This window comes from Urocitellus parryii, chromosome 9, assembly GCF_045843805.1.
Source record: "Urocitellus parryii isolate mUroPar1 chromosome 9, mUroPar1.hap1, whole genome shotgun sequence".
NCBI lineage: Eukaryota > Metazoa > Chordata > Mammalia > Rodentia > Sciuridae > Urocitellus > Urocitellus parryii.
In genome coordinates this window covers 114,969,241-114,994,174 of record NC_135539.1, presented here as the reverse complement: position 1 = coordinate 114,994,174, position 24,934 = coordinate 114,969,241, and the positions used below count along the sequence as shown (strand labels likewise).

General features: G+C 49.6%; 1 protein-coding gene across 5 annotated transcripts in view; it reads left to right on the top strand.

The window, feature by feature from the left end:
• Ppfia4 (PPFI scaffold protein A4) overlaps positions 1-19,873 on the top strand; it is a 49,653-nt gene extending 29,780 nt beyond the window's left edge. For 2 of the 5 annotated variants that reach the window (XM_077802748.1, XM_077802746.1), the window contains 11 exons: positions 2,042-2,135; positions 2,599-2,680; positions 3,655-3,855; positions 4,542-4,604; positions 5,208-5,234; positions 7,457-7,632; positions 11,178-11,275; positions 11,784-11,959; positions 14,328-14,396; positions 18,037-18,214; positions 18,839-19,873. In XM_077802748.1, coding sequence (XP_077658874.1) covers positions 2,042-2,135; positions 2,599-2,680; positions 3,655-3,855; positions 4,542-4,604; positions 5,208-5,234; positions 7,457-7,632; positions 11,178-11,275; positions 11,784-11,959; positions 14,328-14,396; positions 18,037-18,214; positions 18,839-18,888 — 1,214 coding nt within the window. In that variant the 3' untranslated portion in view covers positions 18,889-19,873. Of the gene's footprint in view, positions 1-2,041; positions 2,136-2,598; positions 2,681-3,654; positions 3,856-4,200; positions 4,234-4,541; positions 4,605-5,207; positions 5,235-7,456; positions 7,633-11,177; positions 11,276-11,783; positions 11,960-14,327; positions 14,397-18,036; positions 18,215-18,838 lie in introns of all 5 variants that reach the window. The other 3 variants (XM_026397246.2, XM_077802745.1, XM_077802747.1) reach the window with 3 other exon arrangements.
• The last annotated feature ends 5,061 nt before the right edge of the window (positions 19,874-24,934 follow it).

The following is a 24,934-nucleotide window of genomic DNA, read 5'->3' as shown; positions in this document are numbered from 1 at the left end:
CTCGTGGGGGTGAGCTCCTGTGCCCAAAAGTGTCAGGCATCTGTGTCCAACTTGGATTTCCGTACCCAGCGAAAGACCATGCTTTCTTCCAACTTGGAGGTTTGGTGACGCGCTGTTGAGGATTTTAGGAGGAAGCTCTTAGGTCTTTCTTCAGAGGAGTCTGTTCTTGATTAGCACTTATTTCTGGTACATGCAGGACTCAGAATATGAAGACACCTAATTATGGCTTTGTAGACATTGAGTTCAAGAAAGTGCTTGGGCAAGGGTGCACTTTTGTCACCACTGTGGTGACCTAAAGCTCAAGTTCATACTTGGTTCATAGTACCAAGCATGGTAGGTACACAGTAAGTGTCTTTCCTCCCCTGCCCCCATTCTTTTTTTCCCTCCCTTCCCCCCCTCCTCCTTTTCTTTCCATCATCTATTCAGTCATTTGTTCAAACATTTGAGAACTCTTTTTGTTTTTTTGTACCAGGATTGAATCCAGGGGTGCTTAGCCACTGAGGCACATTCCCAGCCCTTTTTATATTTTATTTAGAGACAGGATCTCGCTGAGTTGCTTAGGGCCTCACTAAGTTGCTGAGGCTGTCTTGGAACTCATGATCCTCCTGCCTCAGCCTCCCAAGCTGCTGGGATTACAGGTGTGCGCCATTGTGCCTGGCTTGTTGAAAACTCTTGTATGGCATAGTACAGGGGGTTGGAGCCATAGCTCATTCCTATAGAATGGAATGTCTGATGAAAAGGAAAGAAATAACAAGATGATTCCAAACCCCGGTATGATGGTGGAGCTCGAAGCTAGTTGTGGAGTGGGGGACAGCAGGATTGGCTTCCTCTGCTCCACAGTCCTGAGCTGAAGCTAGAAGGCTCACAAGAATCAGCCAACTGCAGAAGAGGTGTGTGCACACAGCACAGGGGGGCATTGTGAGGAGAGGAGGCTGTGTGGGTGAGAGAGTTCTGTACCCCCTAATGTATGCCCAGCGTGGAGGAGGAGGGCAGGAAGGAGAGGATGGACAGCCATTGGGCCACCTCTTGGGCCTGTTGAAGCAGGTGAGATGTTCCCTGGAGCCACATGAAATTGATGCATGTCATGCAGGGGAGGAACTTAATCAGCTAGAAGAAAGGCACCTTTGAACCCAAATGCATAATTAGACCTTCCCGCACCTCAGGAAGGTGTGAATCAGAACACAGCTGGCTGAGTGAGGAGGCGGAGGTGGAGGATGGGGAAGCTGGTACTTCTGTTCAGGATGTGGGGATGAGGTAGAGCACTCTCCTCCCCAGCCCGGGTGAGGGGAGCCGTGGCGCCTCAGGGAAGCAGGAAGGTCTGATAAGTGGCAGAGGTGTTTGTGCAAAAAAAATTTATGATTTCCTGTTCCCCATACTGTGTTGGCACCTAAACCCAAGATAGCAACTCAGATTGGTTTCTGGATGACCTATACCTGCTGCCCCTGTGTACTATGGGGTGACGAGGACGTCGGTGAATTGTAAGATAAATATTGTAGCAGGAAGCCATAAATACCGTAGCAGGAATTCAGGAGGTCCTCAGTAGGTGACACAGCAGGGTGTGTTCCCCTCTGTAGCTTGTGTAAGCCAGTGCGTGCAGAGAAAGAGGCTGGGAGACAGAGCTCTCTGGGCCCATTTCCCTACCCTGACTCAAGTCAGAATAATCCTCTTCAAGCCTCTTAGACCACTCGCATCTGCTCTCTGGGTTTGCTTTGTATCTTAGCTTGGAGAGGGGAAGGGGTAGGTTCTGTTTAGGATTCTAGGGTGGGACAACTTTAGTCCTGCTGGCTGGAGGTCACCGCCAGGGCTTGGGCTCCCAAGGGTCACCATCTTGAATGAGAATGACTCATTCAGTCCCACTCTCAAACTGCCTGTATGCAGAGGCCTTGGGAGGAGGCTCTGGGAATAACGTGGGGTCCCATCAGACCCACATGGGCTGACCTACGCTGAGGAGCCTCCTGCTGCTGCTACTCTACAACTTCCTGCCCAGGCCAAAGGAGGAGAGGCAGAGGGCCTGCCGACACACCCATCTCTTCCCTTCCAGTTCTGCTAACAGACTCCGAGCTCAGTCTGCAGGAACCCATGGTACCTGCCAAGCTGGGGACCCAGGCAGAGAAGGACCGGCGACTGAAGAAGAAGTAAGAGCCATAAGCCGGGCTCTGCCTGGGCCCCACCCACTCTCCTTCCCTTAAGCTACCATGGGGCTGAGCTCTGGGAACCGTAGCCCAGCAAGGCCCTCCCTGAGCTGAGTCGGCCATCAGTGAGCACATCAGGGGCTGCCCTGAGTTGGGAGAGGGTCTTAGGATGGTCCCAGGGAGAAGGAGGCAAGGGGGCTTTGGGAGAGTGACTTGGGACCCATGGGTCTTGGCAGGGCGGTTTAGAATGACTAATCAGTATGTGTCAGGTCCTGTGCACGGTGAGAGCCTCTGCTCTGTGGCATGGAGAGGTGTTCTTGCTCTGCTTCTTGGTATCGCAGTGCTGCAGGTGTAGAGAGGAGGAGTCCACAGTGGGGAGCAGGGAAGTGGGAGTCCCAACCCTTGACCCACCCCAGTGGTCCCCAGGAGACAGCCCGGTTGAGTCTCTTGTTTCTTCTTCTACAAGACACCAGCTGCTTGAGGATGCCCGCAGGAAAGGAATGCCCTTTGCCCAGTGGGACGGCCCCACTGTGGTCTCTTGGCTGGAGGTGAGCCTGGCTGAGGGCACCTGCTCTGGGGTCTGGGGGGAAGATTCTGTGGGGCGGGATGAGAACTCCTGGCAGCGGTGGTGTTCCTACAACTTTCCCAGCATGTGTCTGTCTCTCCTGTCAAGTTGCATGTGCCAGGTCAAGCATCCAGCTCCTCCCCCCCCCCAGCCCCCTGCAAACACACATAGCACTTTGAAGGACAGAACTGATGCTACTTTGTAACTGAGTTTGGATAAGAGGGACCAATAACTGAAGCCACAGACAATTTGACTCTTCCTAAAGGCTGCCCAGGAGCCATGCAAAGAAAATTCCTTCACCTTCCCAGGCCCTAATTTGTAACCCCCACCTTGTCCATCATCCTACGTAGGATACCTATAAAAACTCAAACTAAGCAACTTTATTTATTTATTTGTGTTCCAATAAAACTTTATTCATAAAACATGTAGATGGCCAGCTTTAGCCCTATGGACCACAGTTTGCCTATTCTTGATATAGTGGAAAAGGATAATAACTTGTGATCATGATTCCCATTTTAACTCTTTTTTAATAACTTTTTAAAATTTATTTATTTTGATTAGGTAGATATGACAGCAGAATGCATTTTGATTCATTGTACACAAATGCAGCACAACTTTATGTTTCTATAGTTGTACATGATATAGCATCGCACTGTATGTGAGGTCATACATGTACCTAGGGTAATGATAGGTATCCTATAACCTTTTACAGTTTTTTCTAGGTGTCCTATATGTTGGATGATGGGATGTAATCTGTACTATGGGAAAGGGAGTTTGATGATAGTCATCTTCATATTTCTAAGTTCCTGTGCTTTGTTTTTGCTATATCAAGATCATGGATGAGACCTAGCCTTTGACCCTGGCTTAGTATGGTCAAAGTCTTGGCAGTAGGCTCAGGTCTTGGGGGAAGGGACTGAATTATTACCCCCTGCCCCACGCTGTGTCCCATGTCTGCAGCTATGGGTGGGGATGCCTGCCTGGTATGTGGCAGCCTGCCGGGCCAACGTCAAGAGTGGTGCCATCATGTCTGCCCTGTCGGACACAGAAATTCAGCGGGAGATCGGCATCAGCAATGCCCTGCACCGGCTCAAGCTCCGGCTAGCCATCCAGGAGATGGTATCGCTGACCAGCCCCTCGGCCCCGCCCACCTCCAGGACAGTGAGTGGCTTATCCCTCACCCAGGACATTTACAGAAGCCCTGGAATAGTGTTAGCAAAGTCTCTCATTGGTCTTCAGAAAGATGGTAGCATTGAGCCCTTAACTTCCCACCTCCACAAAATGCTCTCCCTACTCTTTAGGAGGGTTCAGCATTGGTTCTAAGAGAATCCAGCAGTCCTGGTTCCCTGCCTGCCACATACTGTTTGTGGGCTCCATTTCTCTGTCCCTACCTGACAAAAATTCCTCATCTCTGGGAGGAGACTTCCAGGTTCTGTGTTATTGTCAGGTTGGGGAAAGTAGAGGCGAGAGAGCATTTATGAATTTTGTCCTGTCCTCTAACCTCAGCACAAGAATGCAGACTACTCCACGGACCCCAAGGTGAAATGTCATTGTTACTTGTCACTGTGACTGGGGTCAGCCCCTTTTCAGGTCAGCACCACTCTTTCATATTTGTCCAGGAGACATTTGTGAGTGCTTTCTACTCTGCAGGCACTGTGCTAGCAGTGTGGATACCGTGATAGTGCTCTGCTGTCAGCTTGCTCCCTGCTGGACACAGTGCAGAGCTCTGGGCTGGGCATATGGGGGACTTGGGGGAAGGCAGCTCTGCTCTCTGGGCCTCCAAGCCTTTTAGGGATCCTGGGACACTGCCTTCCCTGCCCAGGGCTAACTAGATTTTTTCCCTGCAGTCTTCTGGGAATGTCTGGGTCACCCATGAGGAGATGGAAACTCTGGCAACATCCACCAAAACAGTGAGTCTGGCCCTTGGCTCTGACCCTGGGGTTAGGGTAAATGACTCCCAGGAGAATGAAGGGAAGACTGTGGGAGGTCAGAGGGGCGGGCAGTAGACCTCAGGTTGGTATCCTGGGTTCCCTTCTCAGGGCAGAGTATTGTGGGGGAAGAGGTGAGACTGGGAAGAGTTAGAGTCTGTATGGGGTCTCCTGGGCATCATGAGCTTACCCACAGCCCCTGGAATATTGCAGTGGAGAAAAGCTGGGCAGGAGAGGGCTTTGTCCTGCTGTGGGCCTGAGGCCTACCCTTGACTTTGACCCTTGGTGGAGGAACTGGGAAGGTTGGGGAAGCTGACATCTTGCCTGGCACTTAGACAAGCCTGGGAGACTTGGAAGCAGTTTTTTTTTTTTTTTTTTTTTGCCATACACATTTGCTCCTGTTTCACCACAAACACAGCCACAGGCACCATCCTGCTGCCCCCTCCTGGGCATCCCATGAGCTTTCCCCAGTTACCTCCCAGCTACTGGGGTGTGTCCTCCTCCTCTCTGATGGGTCCTGGGGCAGGAGCTCCAGGTTGCTTGACTTTGCCTGTTTCCCTGACATGCTGCACTTGTTCCTGCTAGGACAGTGAGGAGGGCAGCTGGGCTCAGGTAAGACTCCATCCGGATCAGAACCAACTCTCAGCTGGTCAGGCCAGGATCTTCCAAGCAGCTTCTCTTCCCAGCAGGACTGTCCCACTCCCAATGTGTGTCTTCCCTCTGCTTCCTGAGTCCTGGATGTAGGTTCTTTCTTGCTGAACCCCCCACCACCTCCTCTTTAGCTGCTTATTCTGGTTGCTCAGGATGGCAGGTGAGGAGCCCTAGAGGGCTGTGCCCCCAGCATGCCTGGCCCCTCTCCTCAGTTGACTGTCTTCTCAAATGGTGAGACTTAGATTGGTATGAATCTTCATCCTTTCCCGGTCCTTCCCAGGGGTACACAGGTGAACTAACCAAAGGCCTTCCATGCATTCCTCTAGTATGCAAATAATTATTAAGCACCTAGTAGGTTCTAGACCTTTCTAAGCACTCTGAATGCAAAAGTAAAGAAGCAAAGCCCCATGGAGCAGTAAACAAGGAAGGGTATAATATCAAAAAGCAAGCAGTATTGGGGCTGTGGCTGTGGCTCAGTGGTAGAGCCCTTGCCTAGCACATGTAAGGCACTGGGTTTGATCCTGAGCACCATATAAAAATAAACAAATAAATAAAGGCATTCTGTCCAGCTACAACTACAAAAAAAATGTTAAAAGAAAAAAGCAAGCAGTATTAATAGGAATACAAAGGACAGTACTGACAGATAAATAAAGGGTCAATATCAGATAGTGATGAGTGTCATAGTGAAGAATGAAGCATGGAGCAGCACTGTGAATGCCTGCAGGGAAAACCCCATCAGCAGGAGACCGGCAGGCCACTGACAGCACATTCACCTGCAGAACACTAGTCAGCGGAGGTAATGCAGGGACCTGGGAAATATGTTAAATGAAATATGCAAATACCAGTGACTTTATAGAATTTGAAGTTAAAATTTTTTAAAAAGCAAAGTTATTAATATATTGTTTAGAAAAAATACATTGGTGATTATAAAACTTAATTTTTTTAAGTGGAGGAACGCTAGACAGAAATCTCAGCGTGGTGAGTACTTCTGAGCAGTAGGAAATGGGATGGGGTAGATTAGTGGGTGCAGAGAATGTTTTGGTTCTTATCTTGGATGCTGTCTGCAGATGTTAACTTCATTTTTATGCTTAATAATGGACATATGGGACACACGATTTTATAAGTGTCAACAATTTCATTTTTAAAATATTTTTTTAGTTGTAGATGGGCTTAATACCTTTATTTTATTTATTTTTATGTGGTGCTAAGAATTGAGCTCAGTGCCTCACACATGCTAGGCAAGTGCTCTGCCACTGAGCCACAACCCCAGCCCCAACAATTTCATTTTAAAAGCTAACAAAATGGAAAATTTCAATCTTAAAATATCAATTAGGGTAAGGGAATAGTGGTGGAAAGCTTGATATCAACAACTAAAGCTTTCGTTCACATATATATATTTTTTAGTTGTAGATGGACACAATATTTTTATTTTATTTGTTTATTTTTATGTGGTGCTGAGGATTGAACCCAGTGCCTCGCTTGCTGTACCACTGAGCTCCAGCTTCAGCCCAACAACAAAGGCTTTCTAAAGCTGGGTGGTCAGAGAGCCCTGCTTGCCCACATCAGGAGGGATGTCTAGAGGGTGTGGGCTTAGAGCCAGGTGGAGGGTGTGGGGTGCGAGCAAAGGTTCTGGAGAGTTCTTGGAGCAGAAGACCAAGTCTTAGAGAACCAAACTGGCTGTTCTGACACAGGCCACTGACCTTTGTTTTTTTCTGTCTTTGGCTAATGTTCAACATCCCTGTTGACTACAAGGCCAGCCATTTCCAGTGAGGCTGGCATCCTATACCCCTCTGTAGGGCACTGCAACACAGCCTTGTCCCTGGGCTCAGTGGTCTGGAAGCTCCCTAAGAACTGGGAAGGCAGGTTGGCAGCACAGTGCCACCCAGGCATTCCAGAGATGACAGGAAGGACGTCGTGTTCTCCACTGTCTAGACAGTTGCTCCCATTCGTTAGGGTAGATAATTGATATGTGAGTGGAACTAGATGGTTCTGGTATCTTGAAAAGTTCCATTTAAAATCCCCCACCACGACAAGCCCCCTAGTGAAAAGAAACTGAAATTTCATTGAACTGCTCTCCCTCCCTCGTGGGTGGAAGATGGAGTAATGTTTCTGGACCAGGTATTCCAGGCGCAACCTGATGGCCCCACTGCCTCCCCCACAGCCTGCTCCTTCTCATCCCACAGACCCTGGCTTATGGAGACATGAACCATGAATGGATTGGGAACGAATGGCTGCCCAGCCTGGGGCTCCCCCAGTACCGCAGCTACTTCATGGAGTGCCTGGTGGATGCACGCATGCTGGACCACCTCACCAAGAAGGACCTGCGCGTCCACCTGAAGATGGTGGACAGCTTCCATCGGTGAGCCAGGCTGGAGCCAGGGCCCCCTCCCTGACACTGGTCTTCTGACAAAGGACTGGGGTCTGTCTCTAGGAATAGAGGCCCCTCTCACCTCTTTCTATGGCCTGTTCTGGGTGGTAACAGGTCTCCTATTGGGAAAGTCTTCCTCTTTGAGTTCTTGCCTCATCCTGCAATTTGAGGATTTGGTTCTCTTAATGCTAACCCTTAGGGCACAAAAAGTCATTTCTTGCTAGCATCATCTTCTTTGCGATTTTTCTCCTAAGTCTGCATTTCATTGCTTGTCTTGGGATTCCTGAATTCTCTGTGCTTACCCTGAGGAGGCTCAAACCAAATCTGGCATTTGATTTAGGTGTCTCATTCCTTCCAAGTTGAGGGGAAAGAACTTTCTGGGACTTTGCCCTGCCAACGTCCCAGCTGGGAGCCCTTCAGCTTTGGACTCGTGTCTTTTTGTACAGGGTATCCAGTCCTCTCCTCTTCTTTACTGAAGGGATCTTTTGTTCAAAAATGTCATAGTTGAAGTCCTAAACTGGCAGCCCGTGGGCAGGATTTGGCCTACTGATATGTTTTGTTTGGCCCACATGCATTTTAAAAATCATGAGTTTAGTTGCCAGTACTTCAACAGTAGGAGATTTTATGCAAACTTCTGGATTTCTGGCTTCTCCTGAAAACTTGAAAGTGCTATCAGTACATTTTAGCTGGGAAACAACCAGCTGTAGCTAGAGTGTAGATGTAGCTTCTCCAGGACCGGGGAGTCCTTTTCCAGATCTTCCCAGCCCCTCCTTCCTGCTTCCTTCACTTAATTACCTGCCTGGTCCCAAGAGGCATTTGGGTTGGAGAACCAGGTAGGTGGTGATCGTTCCAGGAGTTGACAGTTTTTATGAAGTGCTTCACAGCATCTAGCTGCAAGTAGCTTGGATTGCTATTTAAGTCTGGTCTTTTCCCTTGAGTGGATAATGAGACAAGGGGTGGAACCAGGGATAAGTGGCTTTTCACGCTTCCCTCAGGGCTCTGTGGATATCCCCCCAAATGTGGGGAAATGTGGCTGTCCTTCAACTCATATACCATGCAAATTTAAATCTGGAATGGACCTAGTCAGTCTCTTCATTGTGTGGATGAGGAAACTGAGGCATAGGAAGGAGTAGGCCAAGGCCGCTCAGTGGAACCGAGTCTGCTGACTCATCCAGTGCTCTTGCCACCACACTGTAGAGACTCCTGTCCTGGACCCTTCATCCCTCCTTACTCCATGGGACTGGTAAGGGCCAACTTGTGAAGGAAGCTTCTCTCCTCCCTTCCCCCACCCCACTGAAAGGGAATCTTTTGTCTCTGTGCAGGAGGCTGCCAGGCCCAGCTGCACCTGTCCCCTCCTCGGTGATTGATGGGATTGGGGAGAAGGGCTAGGGGATACGCCTGGGTTGCTAGAGGACTGTGGAAGTCCTCCTCATGGCCCTCTGCCCAGAGCCTAGCCGGCCACATGGTCACAGGCCCAGCTCCACAAGCCTCACCTCAGCTGTGCGCTTGCTGCTTTGATTCCACTCAACATTTCATCAGCAAGTTCTTAGGTCTTGGAAAAGCCTTTGACATTATGATTTTTATGACAAGAAGGGGATATTTCAAAACTATTTTACAGAGAAAACAAGCCCAATAGAGGGTGAGTTCTATCAGGCCACTCAGCCAGGTGGTGACAATGGGCTAAATAAAGCCCTCATTTCTTGACACCCAGTTCAGAGCACTTTTCCTTGGGACAGGGCATTCTGTTGAGCAGGTAAACCCAAGGAGCTCCTGTTGGGTAGAACCCGCACACGCAATAATCAGAACTGCCGTCCTAACAGTGGTCCCATTTCTGAGCACCTGCGATGTTCCAGGGGCTGGACCAAACCCTTCCAGTCACTCACCTTTGTCCTCACCACAACTCCAATATAGAGATAGGACCCATCTCACAGTTGCACAGTGCCCCTCAGCTAACAGATGGCAGAACTGCTATTGAAACCTAGTGCGGCCAAACTTAAGGTCTTTTATTGTTTTGCGGTGCTGCGCAACAGCTTTCAAAGTCTCAGTAATTGTAGTGAGAATTATAGCAAAATTAAAATTAGTGGGTATTTGCCATCATGAGCTGTTTGTGTTCATGTCCCTTGCAGGGACCAGGACTTAAATCAGTGGCTTGAGCATTTAACAGGTGGCTCAGCCGGAAAAGGGTTCCTAGAAATGGTGTCTCTGAGCCGTGGAAGAGATGCTTCTTGAGTAGAAGTGAGAAGAAAAGAGAGAATAATCTGCATAATTTAATCTTACAGTGCCTCAATAGTAGAGTCAAAACTGCATTTGGTAGGAAACTTCTATTCTTTCTATTTTCTGGTTGGGGAAAGAAAGAATGAGGGACAAAAGTGTATTTAAGTTAAGCAAGAATCTGCTGTTCTCCCAGTAAGCTCCCCTGAGAAGGTAGTGAATCCCCTGTCACTGGGCATATTCAGGTCTTGGCTCTGTGACTGCTCTGGAGGATGCTGTGGAGACCACTCCTGCCTTAGGAAAAGCTGGGACTGTTGATTGTAGGGTCCCTTCTAACCTGCAGCTCTCGTCTTAGCCCGGCTTAGTTATTATTTATTCAGTGCTTATGATGACCTAATACTCTTTAAGTACTCTCAGTAATTTATGTGAATTATTCCATTTAACTCATTCAGCGTTTATACAGGGCCTCTTATGTACTTAGATGTTTAAGATCAGTGGACAAATCAAAGCTCCTTGACTTCATAGAGCTTACATTTTAACTGGGAGAGACAGTTCAGGAACAATAAACTACGGTATGTTACTGGATAAAAAGTGGTAGAAAAAAAATTAGTCTAAGGTAAGGGAGATTGGGAGTGTGGGCCGGGTGTGATGGTGCTGATGGTGCAGTTTCCAATCTGATGAACAAGGTGACTGGTAAATTGGGCTGAGAAGGTGATATTTGAGCAATGCTTAAAGGACAGGAAGCAGTGAGCTGTGCAGCAGACTGGGGAGGAGTGTTCCAAGCAGAGGGAACAGCCAGTGCAAAGACCCTGAGGCACCCAGACCTAGGGAGCCTGCTGTGTTTGAGGAACAGCAGGGGTGTCATGTGGCTACAGCAGAGAGAGCAAGGGAAGAGTTGCCAGAGGGAGGGTGAGACATGTGAGGTAAGGGAACAGGTCATGAGGCATCCGTCTTATAGGCTGTTGAAAGGACTCTGAGTAAAATGGGGAGGTAAAGAAGTATTTTGCTTTTGCTTTTTCTTTGACTTATGGGTGGTAGAGGTCTTGTCATTCCAGTGCCTGGAGAGAAAGGACATGTTCAAAGCACTTTTGTTCTAACAGTCAGGTCCAATCCCTGGCTGAGAAGGAGGATGCAGGGTAGCAGAGAGCACGACATAACCTCTGCAGGGTCACATGCAGGCCTCCGCAGCAGGAAAAGCACAAGGGGGCTGGGGCACTCTTGTGTGGAGGCAGCAGGCCTGGATCTATTGTGGCTGTTGTGGAATGTTGGGCCCATGGGAGACATGGTCCTGCTGAGGGTCTGGCTTGGGGGTTGTGTGCCTGCAGGACCAGCCTTCAGTATGGAATCATGTGTCTGAAGAGGCTGAATTACGACCGGAAGGAGCTGGAGAAGAGGCGGGAAGAGAGCCAGCACGAGATCAAGGGTAAGCTGGTCAGGCCTGGTGGGGGCCTCAGAAAGGTAGGGCCTGCTGGTCCCTTCCTTGGGCTGGGTGGAGAAGGAGCATTCTGAGCTCAGGGAAGCTCCCAATTGGAGAGGAAGGTGCAGTCCTAACCTGGGACAGTGCTGCAGACTGGGCTTCTTCTCATGGAACTTGGTGATCTGGGTGGGGTTGGATGAGAAACAGAGGCAGGTTTTAGAAGAGACTTTGAAGGTGGGAGAATAAAAGGCCACTTTGGCCTGGGTAGGCAGAAGATTCTTGCAGAGGCTCTGGAGTGGCCTTATCCCAAGTCCTGCAGGCTGGCAGGGGTACAGTGAGGTGGGGCTGGTTCTCCAGGAGTCAAGGTATCAGGGATGACAGAGATAAGGTATGGGAGGTTGGGGGAAGGGTGGGAAACAGCAGAGTGATGGGACATTGAGTCAAGAGACCCCTGGAGGGGAGGTTGGGCCAAACCTATGTCTCTTTTTGCTCCTTCTATTCCCCTGCTCTCCAGATGTGCTGGTTTGGACCAATGACCAGGTGGTTCATTGGGTACAGTCCATTGGGCTTCGGGACTATGCAGGAAACCTGCAAGAGAGTGGTGTCCATGGTGCCCTGCTGGCTCTGGATGAGAACTTTGACCACAACACACTGGCCTTGGTCCTCCAGATCCCCACGCAGAACACCCAGGTGGGCAGCCCTTTAATCAATTGGTCTCACTCTTTTTTCTTTTCTTTCTTCCTGGTGTGTATGTGTGCAGGGGGCTTTTCTTGGGCATGCCCCAGAGGGATTGTAATGCCCTCAAACCTCCAAGAGTGGTCCCTATGCCTGGCGAAGGCTCATGGGAATATGATTTTTCACATGAGAAGATGCCTGTTTTTGTCCCCACACTGCTATGGGGACCTCCACTGCCAACACTCTGCATTCCTTTTCCTTGAACAACTTCTCTGACCTGACTTTTCTTACAGGAGAACTAGCTTTGGTCCCCATGGGGACCAGAAAGCCCATATCTCTTTTGTCTGCCATCCTAGGGACCTGCTCCTGGCCTCTCAGGCTTAAGAAAGCTAAATATACCTGCTAGCACAGCCCAGAGCCTTTCAGCGCCAGGGCTTTGTCTGCCCAGCAACAACTCAAAAGATTAGACATCTCCTTAAATTACCTTTCATAATTACTATGGAGCTGTCATCCAAGAATGTATCTAAATTCTCTTGAACCTATTTATATTTTTGGCCTTTCTAACTTCCTGTGGGTAATGGATTTTAGAAGTACTAACAGTTGTATAAAGTACTTCCTGATTTTATTTGTCCTAAAAATGACCCTGTCAGGCTTCCCCTGGGGAAGGAACTCTTAGTTTAGAATTTTTAAGGATGTTTATATTTGATCAGTTCTCACCTTTTGTGAGAACTGTGAATTTCATAAACTCTGAGTATGTTGCCTCTGGGCCCAAGCCTTTGTCTCTCCAGACAGAGTGGTCTTAATTCTTTTAGCCTTTCCTCATATAGACTTGCCTCTGTCCCTGATCATTTTAGCTGCCCTTGTCTGGACTGTTTGCAGCTGTCAGATCGCTTTTGAAATTCAGCCACCAGGGCTGCATAGGCTATTCTGGGAGCAGATGTGTTTTAGCTTGAGGGAGGGTGGTGCTGTGTTGTGCTGTAGTTCTGGGGTGTGTGTTGGCCTTTGGGGGTGATAGTAGCACACTGGGCCAGTGTGTCCTATAGTACCCCTCCTAATCAGTCAAAATAGATAGTGCAGATCCCCTCTTCTCTAAGAAGATCTCAGATGTCCCCTCAAATGCAATTTCCTTACACTTGCCCATCTCAAACTCACTTGCTACCTTCCTGCTCACTCATATGGCTCTGCAAGGTGTTTCTGAAGTTGATACCTGTCCACTTGACCATTCACAACTCAGAGGAACAGCATCATGAGATTCTTGAAAATATTATCAGGCTTCTCCTTTAAGATCATGTGTAGGACTATCATGTTCTCAATACCGATAAAGACAGTATTAGACTGTAAAGACCGATGCAGAAAGCTATGGTTAATTTTATTTATCACAAAATGGGCTTTTCTTTTCCTTCCTATCTCAAAATGCCTTCAGTTATTTTTTATTTGTTTTGTTTTGGGGGGAGTGCTGGGGATTGAACCCAGGGGTGCTTAACCACTGAGCCACATCCCCAGCCCTTTTTATATTTTATTTTGAGACAGGGTCTCGCTAAACTGCCTAGGACCTCAATAAATTGCTGAGGCTGGCTTTGAACTTGTGATCCTCCTGCCTCAGCCTCCCAAGCTGCTGGAGTTATAGGTGTGTGCCACTGTGCCCAGCTGCCTTCAGTTTTTGTAGATGGCAATATTTCTGAAAATTGTAGCAGCAGCATTTCTATGGCTTTCTAGACTTTCTTATTTCCTGACTCATTCATTTAGCATATTAGCTGTTGGGGAAATGCTATCTGATCCAATATGGAGTCCATTGTTTAAAATGGTCAAAAATATCTGTTGGCATAAAATTTTGAAAACATTCCTGTTTCTGGCAATGTTCTTTGTGAGTTCATTTCTAGGAGGTCTAGAGAAAGCTTCTGTACATCATGCAGCCCAGGGCCACCAACAGCCATGACTGAGCTGTTGGTTTAAATTCATGATATGGAAACTTGCAAATAGATTTATTTAATCCAGATAAGTTGTTTTGGTTATCTGTGGTCTGCATACTTATCTCCCAATCGCCTCCAAAGGTAGTCAGACATGATTTTCCCCTTGTAGACAAAATGTTTGCTTGTTTTCCCAGTAGGTAAAGCCTTTCCATCCATATGTTCTGGGATCCTATTTTTTAAAAAAAAAATTTACATTTTTTTCTGTTTTCACCATATGAAAGAACCTAAAGGTTAACATTTCCAAGAGGACACTGAGGTTTGCTTGGAGGGGTAACCTCAGAAGTGTGAAGGACTAAGTGTATCAAGCCCTGCCACATCTCTGCCCTTGGACCCTAGGAAGCAGGTGAAAGATGACATAAAGGTCCTTAACTATGCCCTGTTCACCTTCCCTTCTCTCACCCTGTGGACTCCAGGCCCGCCAGGTGATGGAGAGAGAGTTCAATAACCTCTTGGCCTTGGGCACAGACCGGAAGCTGGATGATGTGAGTACATGGTCATGAATTCAGGGCCTTGGGGATTTGGTCATGGTCAGTTGGGTTGAAGTTCATGAATTCTTCTTTCCCTGACTGATCATTGGTGGGCTAGCCTAAGGGAGGGGAGCCAGAGTGGATAGAGATGATGATAGGGGGTTGGGGGATTGGGGTGGCAGGTCAGGCTTAGCTGGGCTAGTCTTGGGTAGCAATGGGCTATGAAGAAGTCAATGAAACTCCTTTCTGATAGGCTGAAGGCCCCTATAATTATGCTTCTAGAATTTTCCAACTCTGGGCCCAGCCTTCCTAAGTATGTAGGGTCCAAGGTCTTCCCCCAAGGTCATATCTTTGGGATCATACCTTTGCCTTGGTCTCTGAGACCCCGTGTCTTCAGTGCTGACAGCCAGCATGTCTCTGGCCTGCAGAGTAAGACTGCAGCCCACCCACTGTAGTGTGGTTGTTTGGGGACAGATGCTCTGCTGAGGCTGCTGAATGGCTGCCGTGCTCCCTGTTCCTCAGTGCAGCCTGATGCAGTGAAAACTGGTTCCGGCTTTACCATCCCAACTTTCTAGTTGCACTCTTCTGTCTCCCTTCACTCCATGTGGAAGTTTCCCTCTTGCAGCCCTCCTGCCGCTGAAGACACAGTCCTTTGCCCCTAGTTTCTTCAGGCCTTCCCTTTGGGTTTAGGGACAACCCTGACATCCTGAGCCATAGTGCTCCCCTAGAGATGCTACTTCTGCACACCTGTTTCCTGAGGACACACTCCTCCTCAGCCCCACCTTCCCTGCCCCCACTCACTTTCCTTTCACCAACCTTGCTTGCCCTTGGCTGTCATGGCTGCCGTAGCTGATTTGGCTCCAAACAAGTTTTAAAAAGGGCCCAGGCTATTTATTTTTAGCTTCTCCATCTTCAGTCAGATCATTGTTTCTTAGTTGGGTTTAACAAGGCTAAAAACCACCTTTGTAGAGTGATTGCCCTGCCCTAGTAGACAGGACACACTGGGGAATACACAGAATTTGTGGAGGTATGCTTTCTTCACAGAGGCACCTTGAAATTGTTGGAGGGTGGTAACTCTGTGTGTGTGTTTATATGTGTGTGTATGTGTGTGTGTGTGCGTGTGTGTGTGCGTGCGCATGTGTGTCTGTGTGTGTCTTTGTATCTCAATCAAGGAGATAAATTCGTACTCCCCAACTGTCCCCACTCTAGAGATCTTAATTTTCCCATTGCCTACCACTTAGCCCCCACACACACACCTAGATAGGATCTTAGCTTTCTTCGTTGCTATCTGGAAAAATGAGCCCCATATATATTAGCACGGTGCTTCTAATTTAGAAAATTATCTATTCCTTCAGTTCTTACAGAAATACTCGGAATGCCTGCTGTGTTCCAGGGATAGGCCAGGCAGGGTGGCACAACGTTACAGAGGTTTCACTTTGTGCTAACAGTCATCTATGGAATGGGTTACTATCCCCATCTAGGAATGGGTTACTATCCCCATCTTAGAGATGAAGACATTGAAGCTTAAAGAAATACTTTACTGGGTTGTAGCTCCGTGGTAGATCACTTTCCTAGCATGTGCTAGGGTTCAATCCCCAGCACTGAAAAGGAAAAGGGCAGAGTTGAGGTGTAGAGAACAGAACTGAAGTAGATGTGTGTTGATTCCTGTGCTCTCTCCCCTGCATCCTGCTACCTACTGGAAGCTGGCATGGCTGGCTGATCTATAAGACTTTGAGGTGGAGTTATGGAGTTGAGTGGGTGATGCCGTTGGTCAGTGCAGTGAGGTTTCTGAGTGGGACTATAGAGGACTGGTTCTTGCAGGGAGCTTAAAGCAGAAGCCAAGGCCTGGGAAAGGGTGAAATTTGGTGAGGGGGCTGGGCAGAGACCTGTGGAAGCTGCTTCCTATCTAGCTGTCTAGTGCTTCTCCAACAACCTGGAGCTGTGTCTTGCTACTAGTCCTGTCAGTTCTGGTTCTGTTCCCTTTCTCCAACTTCAAGGCTCTGCAAAGCTGTAGCAAGTTCTCCTTCTCCATGGAGATCAGGACCGAAGGGAAATCTGGAGGGATAGGAAGAACAAGGAGCTTCCTAGGGGACAGAGGAGGAATACAGCAGGAAGTCCTTAGGATTGGCTGAAAGTAGAAATGGGGGCTGAGAGAAAGGGCTCCAGGCTAGTTAGGAGCAGGACATGAGGAAGCTGTAGGTCCCTGCCAAGTTCAGGAATGGACTCCTGTGTAGGGAACCACTGCCACATATTATTTAACAAATATTTGTTGAACGCCTACAGTATTCCCAGACACTACTCAGGAACTGGGGAGACATTGGTTGGAACAAAAAAGATCACGGTTTCTGCAATCATGGAACATAGAATTTGAGAGAGAGGAAAAGAGGGATAAAGTGAAAGGGTAGGGGGAGGGAGGGATTGAGCAGGTAAATGAAGGAGAGGAAGAAAATAATGAAATAATCCCCTAAATCCATAAAAAATGCTACTGGAACTAGTGCTGTGACAGAGATACCTGGTGCTAAGAATCGATTAGAATGTTTGGTCTCCAAGGGCTCAAACAACAATCTTAGCCAAGCCAGGTGACATACCTATAATCCCAGTTACTCAGGAGGCTGAGGTAGGAGGATTGCAAACTCAAGGCTAGCCCGAGAAACTAAGCAAGGAGACTCTGTCTCAAAATAAAACAAAAACAAATCCTGAGGGGATGGCACGAGTAGTTGGGAGAAAAGCAAAGGGTTAGTGTCCTTTTCCCTGCTGGGATCACTGTGCCTGCACCCTGGGGCTCTTTCTCCCACACAGGGGCTGGAGAAAATGAGGTGTGACTACAAAGCAGGGTGGATGTGGCTCTAAAGGGTGGAGTGGGAGGCCTTTGCAGGGTAGCATCCTGTAGGGTTGTGGCCCTGGTGCCCTCTAGTAGAGATAGTTATTTTGGAGACTTGGTGTCATCTGTGAGGTGGCAGATGGATCAGGACTGCCAGTCATGTCCTTTGGAGTATGTCTCTGGTCATCACCCATCACTGTCAAAGGGTTCTCTCATCTGATCCTGTTGGATAGGTAATCTGAGAAGTAGTTGGACAGATGTTGGTGTTCCTGATTTACAGAGGAGGAAACTGAGGCTTAGAGAGGTCACTTAACTTGCCGAAGGGCACACAGCGGGTAATATGGCAGAGTCAAGATTGGAAGTCAGGTATCCTGACTGCCAACACAGTGCTCTTCCAGGATACCTGGGTGATAGTCTTAGGACGCAGAAGGACAGGAGAGCATGTGTGAGGACTGTCCTGTGCGTTTCTATGGGAGACTGAGAAAAGGAACACCTTGAAAGTCCAATGGGTACCCCAAACTCGGGCTTAGAAGATTAATGTGGGTAGAGAAGCAGAGTCCAATGCCAGATGACAGATCTGACCAGAAGGCTCTCCCGTTCTTCCCCCGGGAGACGTTAGAGAGTTGCAAGGACCCATGGGAGTCATCCACCTCAACTCCAGATTTATCCACTGGTGGAAAAAACTGAGGACTAGAAAAGGGAAGTGACCTTGTCCCTTCTTTCCAAAGGGAGTAGTTAGTATCTCCAGAACTAACCACAACTGCCCTTCCTGGGGCAAGGAGTGAGAGTGACGATCACAACCTCCTTGGGCCTCTGCGTGTCTCCACCTTGCAGGGGGAGGACAAGGTGTTCCGCCGCGCGCCCTCCTGGAGGAAACGCTTCCGGCCGCGGGACCACCACAGCGGCGGCATGCTGGGCACCTCGGCAGAGACGCTCCCGGCAGGCTTCCGCGTGTCCTCCCTGGGGACCCTGCAGCCCCCTCCCGGCCCTCCCAAGAAAGTCATGCCTGAAGGTGAGTGACCGGCTGGCTGGGCATGACCGAGGCCCCGCTGGGCGCGGGCTCCAGACCAGGAGTCCCGGGCCAAGCCGGGTGGAGGGCGCGCGGCCGGAGCTAGCGGCCCCTCGCACCCTTGGGCTGACACTGCACTAACGGCTGCCGCGGGGAGCGCTGCGGGCAGCCCCTGCCGAGGAGTGTGTCGCTGCGGCCCGCGAGCAAGCGTGTGCGCGCACTAACCCCGCGCTCTGTGTGTTCTCCCGCTGCCGACTCCTCCCAGCCGGGCCGGCGGGGGCGCAGAGACTGGAGACCTCCACGGTTCGGACCTACTCCTGCTGACCCCCACCCTCCCGCCCCGGGTCTGACGGGGGTGTGCCCCTGGCTCGGGGTAAGTGGGCCAGGCCCTGGGACGCGGGCGCCTGCTGCTGCGCTCGGCCCCACACGCCTGCCCCTGGCCGCCGGCCTGGCCCTGCCACCCGGCCCTGCCACCCCAGTCCCGCTCGCCAGCACTGCCCGGCTTGCCCCTTCCTGCTTCGTGTGGCCTGGGGCGCTTTGTGCTTGGGAGCATGCCGCAGACCCCTCGCAAGCTGCCTCCCAGGGACTGCCTGCCTGCCCACAGCGCGTGCCTCTCTTCTCTCTCAGCTCATTCCCACTATCTCTACGGACACATGCTCTCCGCCTTCCGGGACTAGCCACGGCCTGGGCCGGCGTCCTTCTGGTTTCACAGGCTCAGCCGGCCCTGACCCCTCCTGCTCGTTCCCCTTCTTCCACGGCTCCTAGTCTCGTCCGTCCGTGACCTTCCGGTTACCCTGGATCTCAGAATATATTCATCTATCCCCTCGACATCCCACTACTCCTGAATCCCACTGCGTGTCCTTTGTAAGTCTCGTGGTTGTGGCTGGGGTCTCCCGTGTTGTGGAGGCACTCGGGTTGTCCATGCCTGGGATTCTGGGGGAAGAGAGAAGGGCAGCCGGCAGTGGCTGTGACCTCACCCTCCCTCTGGACCTGGCCTTGTTTGGACTGCGCCCTCCACCAGGAGGATCCTGGGTCAAGGACTGAGATGGCCCTTTCAAAAAAGGTGGCACTTCACACTGTCCTGTTTGGGTTATTTGGTCTTTTGGTCCCTGTCCACTCTGGTTGTGCCAGATTGTCTGAGGGTTGGTTTTGGCACCCTCAGCTCCACCCTCCCCCAGTCCATCACCACCACTTGCAGCTTCTGCCTTGAGGACTTGCTGAGGCCAGGAGAGGATCTAGGAAACCTGAGGTAGAAATTCTGAGTCCCCACTCAAACTGAATCCCAAACATGAGTTTGGGAAGAATCAGAGCAAAATGGACCACAGTTTTGGGCTAAGGTGAGGGTGGGGAAACTCTTAGCCCCATGCCCAGTAAGCCGGGTGGGCAGGCAAGCTAGTAGGAGAGCTGATGACCTCTGGTAGCCTTAAGCTCAAAGGACAGTAGGAATGATACCAGCCCCACCCAAAGGGTGGAGCTTCATCTGGGCTGGGAGGAGGGACCCTTGAGTGCATCATAACCCTGGGGCAGAACAGATCCCACTAGGTTCTGCCCACTGTGACCCCAGCATCTCTTCCCCATCCTCCTCTGCCTTACTTATTCAGTAATCCCAGCCCCCTAAAAATGAACCCGATGAGTGGATTGAATATACATTGACCCTAAAAGCAGATTTGGGAAAAAGACAGTCTGAAGCTTCCTTCCTTTGACCTGCTGAGAAGAAAAAGCTTCCCCTTCTGAGAATCATGTCCCAGGCCTAGGAAATGTAGTGTTGATGAAGGAAATCATTCCTGCTTGTCCCTAAATCATCCAACCCTCTTCAGGACTCTTTTGCTGTGCAGGGACTGTCACCTCCAGAAATTTCTGAGACCCACCCAGCTTTCACCATTTTGTTTTCCCTATCAGCATGGTGGGAATGGGCAGAGGGCTGCAGGTCCTGGTTTGGGAGAAATACTGTTCCCAGAAATCTCTCTTCCCTACCCATTCCTTCATCTTACCAAGGTGCCTGAAAGTGCTTGGGACTCAAGTTCATGGGTTGATGGGATCTAGGGCTTCATCCAAGTGAGAGGAGAGGGAGGGTGTCTGGGCGTGTTAGTTGGAGAGATGCCAGTGCAGCGCCATCCTACAGGTGGCCGGAGCAGCTGGTTTGCAGCCTGTTCCACTTGGCTCTGAGCAGGGCTAGGCTAGCAAGTGGAGTAATGGGCCACAGCACCCTGTCCTGAAGGACTGCTGGAACCTGGAGCTGTCCTGGGACTTAGAGCCTGATGCTCCCTCTTAGTAGAGGGAGCTTGTCCAGTGGTGTGTCTAGGGGCCTCTCCCCTGGGCTGGGCCAGGCAACCACCTGCCCTTGCTCTCTGTCATTGCTTCCTGCCCTTCCTGCCATCAGGCTTCTAGGAATAGAGACAGAGCATACAATGAATCGGGTAGAGAGAACACGCCCCTATTCTTGGGTAACGGATGTTGAAATTATGAACATACTCCAGGTTCCTGAGATGGGTGGAGTGGAGCAGCAGAAGGCCATCTGCCTCCCGCAGGGGAGTCTCATGGCTCGCTGCGTAGGAGAGGCAGCTCTAGCCTCTTCTCTCTGCATCTTCACCTTGTCATGGTTGGCCTTGTCATAGGCGGCAGCTGGGCCCCTTGAAGAGTGTTGCAGGGAGACGATGAAGTGGCATCTACACAGTGATGGAAGGTGGTTGTCTCGGTGTACCCCTTGCCTCATAGTCAATATATTTTTTTCCTTGAGAGTCACCAGTGACCCGAGCCCTCCTCACCAGCCTCCTGTGTCTCACCAGGCCCCTTCTCAGTACTGTATTGGCTCAGTGCATCAGGAGTGGGTGTGTGGGTGTGTGTGGGTGTGAGTGTGGGTATGTGTGTACCAATAAACAACCTGGTTTTAAGACAGTGTACAAGTGGCCTCTGGTCCTTTTTTCTTTTTAAAAACAAAACAAAAAAACAAACAAACTTTGAGCTCACTTGATGGTCCAGCTCCTTTCAGAGTCCCAAGGGCTGCTATCCTCTGGAAAGGAAGTATCAATGTTTTCAAAACTTGTAGTTGATAACCTTCTGTTTACTTATACAACCACAGGATTGATGGGGAAGTTCATGTTTAGGTAGCTTGGGCCACAAAAGAAGAGGCCAAGAGAAAGGGGTGAGGAGCCCAACTCCCGGGCTTGATTGTTTCCTCCTTCATCTCTGAATCTCCTGCCCAGGCTTCCTCGGCTGGTGCTATTCACACCGCTCCCAGAGCTGCTGCTGTGTGCCCTTTCAGCAGCTCCCTGCCACCTCTAGATATCAGGGTCCAGCTCCTCCTCCTGGTGGCCATATGAAGCCATGCATGACTGGGTTCCTTGGCCCTCTTCTCTGTCAGTCTCCAGTCCACCCAGCCCCTCACCAGAATGCAGCCCCACTATTTTTCTTGCCTTTGCAGCTTCAAGTCTTCAGGCCATTTCAATCATCACCCGGGAGATAACGCCTGCCCTTCCCAAGCATAATAGATGACCAGCAGTCCTTAGCCCCCCAGCTCATAGCACATTGTCGTGCTGAGGGTCATTGTTGTCTCCTGGCCTATCTCCATACTGGGCTGAGGACACTTCTGTAGGTCAGTCTCATTGCTCTCTGCATTCCTAGAGGTACTTATTCGAATGATGAACCAACCTTATCTCAGAGGGTTGTTAAAGGATTAATATTAGTAAGAGCTGAAAATTAGTGGGAATTGTGTGGCAGACACTGTTCTAGCCATTCTTTCTTAGTTTGTTCTGGTGCTATGACAAAATACTTAGACTGGGTCATTTATAAATAGCAGAAATTTATTCCTTATAGTTCTGGAGTCTGGAAAGTCCAAGATCAAGCCAGCAGAGTGGGTGTCTGGCAAGGGCCCAGTCCTCAGAGATGGCACTTTCTTGAAACATTTGCACATGGTGGAAGGGGTGGAAGGGCTAACTGGGCTCCCAGACCTTTTATAAGAACACAAATGCCATGCATGAGGGTTCTACCCTCATGATCTAATCACCTTCTAAAGGCCTGTTTTTATTTGTTTTGCAGAACTGGGCATTGAATCCAGCTGCTCTCTGCCACTGAGCCATAACCCCAACCCTTTTTTATTTGTTGTCTTGAAACAGGGTCTCTCTCAGTTGCTGAGGCTGGCCTCAAATTTGCCATCCTCCTGTCTCAGCTCCTGAGCCTGAAGTCTATGGGATTATAGGTGTGTGCCACTGGTCTTGGCTCAGGCCTGTTAATACTGTTGCATTGGGGACTATGAATTTTTGGAGAAACAAACTTTACTCATAGCACATACCAAGTCGATTAATTTATTTAATCTTTACAAACCTGTAATTATATAGAACAAGAAATTTTAAGGCTAATATCACAGAGCTGGGAAGAAAGAGTTGTCAAACTTGGTCTGCCAAACTGTAGGGTCCTTGACCACAGTCCAGATGTTAAAAATCCTGACCCAGGACCAGGAGAGCTTGGCAATGTTACATGCTTCTTTTTTAAGTGAACTCATGCTTTCCCCAAGCTTCCCCAGCTCTTACCCCACCTCCCAGATGGCCTGTGCCACTCAGATGGCTTATCAATTGTCACGGGGCCACATTTGCTCTGTTCATCTAAATGGCAAACTCCCGTACATTCAGCATAATGTGTGGTATATCCTCATCTCCTTTCGTGGTCATCAGTGCCCCAACACTGATGGAGCAAGGGAGGCAGAGTCCATAGCACAGGTGACTAGAGAGGAGCAAGACAAAGCAACATGACACAGCCAGGAAGGGCATACAAAGGCGAGGGAAGGTGAGGGAAGGTACTGGCCTAGCGCATACGGGCCTCTCCCCCTCCCTGAGCCTTGGTGACCAGCTGTCTACAGGAATGAGCTCTGAGGGGCTGGGAAAACCATGCCTTCCTCCCGTTGCCATCCACTGGGGTGGGGATGCAGAGGAGCAGGCTCATGTGGAAACGTGGGTTTGATTTGGGACATGCTGAGCTTGAGATGAGACCCCCAGCATCATGTTTCTCTTAGCATTTGTAGAAAAGAAAGAAGACTCTAGGTTTCTTTCCAGTGATACTTTCCTTTCCCCCTCTAGGAATGTTCTAAGCAGACTGAGAGGCAGGGAGTCTGGGTCTTTGGAGGTCAGAGAGGAGGCACAACTGAGTGGCCTAGAGGTGGTGATGTGGGTTCCCACTCAGGCCTAGGCTGTGCTTCCTTAGCCAAGTCCCCGGCTCAGCCTGGAATGTTCCAGTCACCAGCCTGGAGCCTGGATACCAGGAATTTAAAGAAGTCCAAGAACCATGACATGTTGGGATGGTGTCTTACCCATCAACAGATATCTGAGTTGAAGGGGCTCCTCCCCTCTCACCCTCCATTGTAGCCCCCTAATCTCCCTCTCCAGTTGGTCCAACCACCGACTACACCAGCATTAAAAAGGTTTTCCAGCCCGCCAAATAAATTACCTGGAGAAGCTGGATACCAAGAATGTTTATTGGAGTGTACAAATAGTACTTAAAGCATTCTGCAATTCCCAATAATTATCTAAGAAGTTCCTGTTTCCACACTAACAACTGATATGCCAATTTCAAGTAATTCTTACCTTTTCATTCTAGTGTATTCCCTAATGTCCATAATTAGGTGACATTTGATTAACCTAGCTTGATTTATGGTAGGTGCTTCCACTGAAGAAGGAGATCGAGCTAATTTCCCTAAAGAACTCCACCTCATTATTCATTAATTGGAGTTTTATCTGTAATTCTATTGTGAAGGTTAAGGATTTGTTAATTTAAGAAAGCTCCTTTGATGACAGTTGTTTATTCTGTGAAAATGCTGAGTGAGCCGGGCCTCCTCTGGGTCTCTGTTTGCCATTCACACCTGTGCAGCTCCAGCAAATTGTTTCTCCCCGTGGACTTAAAGACTGTGATGAAGTAGGTAGATAACAAGGGCAGGACCTGTTGACTCTATTGCTGAGGCCCGACTGTGTGAATATGAACCTCAGTTTCCAACTGACGTGATAACTGGAGAGGAATGGACTTTGGCAGACACAACATCTTTGTTTGTATGTGGTGCTGAGGATCGAACCTGGACCGCATGCATGCCAGGTGAGCGCGCTACTGCTTGAGCCACATCCCCTGCCCAAGGAATGGACTTTGAAAATGAATTCTGCGCTGAGGATGTAGCTCAGTGGTAGAACTCTAGCCTAGCACGTGCAAGCCCTGGGTTCAATCCCCAGCACTGTAAAAAAAAAAAAAAAAAAGCTTCCAGCAATCCCAGAGCCTATCAGCTCCTTAGTGTTGTTGAGCACCCTTCTTCTTGGCCAGCTCTAGATCCCAGGAAGAAGCAGGACAAGGGATAGGAAGGTCACCATTGAATTATGCAGTGGAGTTGTATCCTCCCTAGGAGCTTGGGAGGTGCCAGGGCAGAGGAAATGAACCCAAGGGGAGAAGAACCCCTTCCCTTCATAGTTGAGTATTTTGGTGGGTAGTGAGGGAGTGAATGTGGCAAGGCATGGTGGCCAGCTGGTTGCCTTCCTCACCCTAGGGCAGGGAGTCAGGGCTAAGAGTCATGGAAATGACCTATAGAGTCTTTAAACTCAGTGCCAAACTCAAAAAGAAAATCCTACCACTGGGGCAGATTAGGCCAACTTGTGGTTCCCAGTAGGAGCGGCCCTCACTTGTTACTTGGGACAGGCAGGCCTCAGCAAGAGCCTACCTTCTACATCCTATCCCAAGTTCTCTTAGGCTCCATTG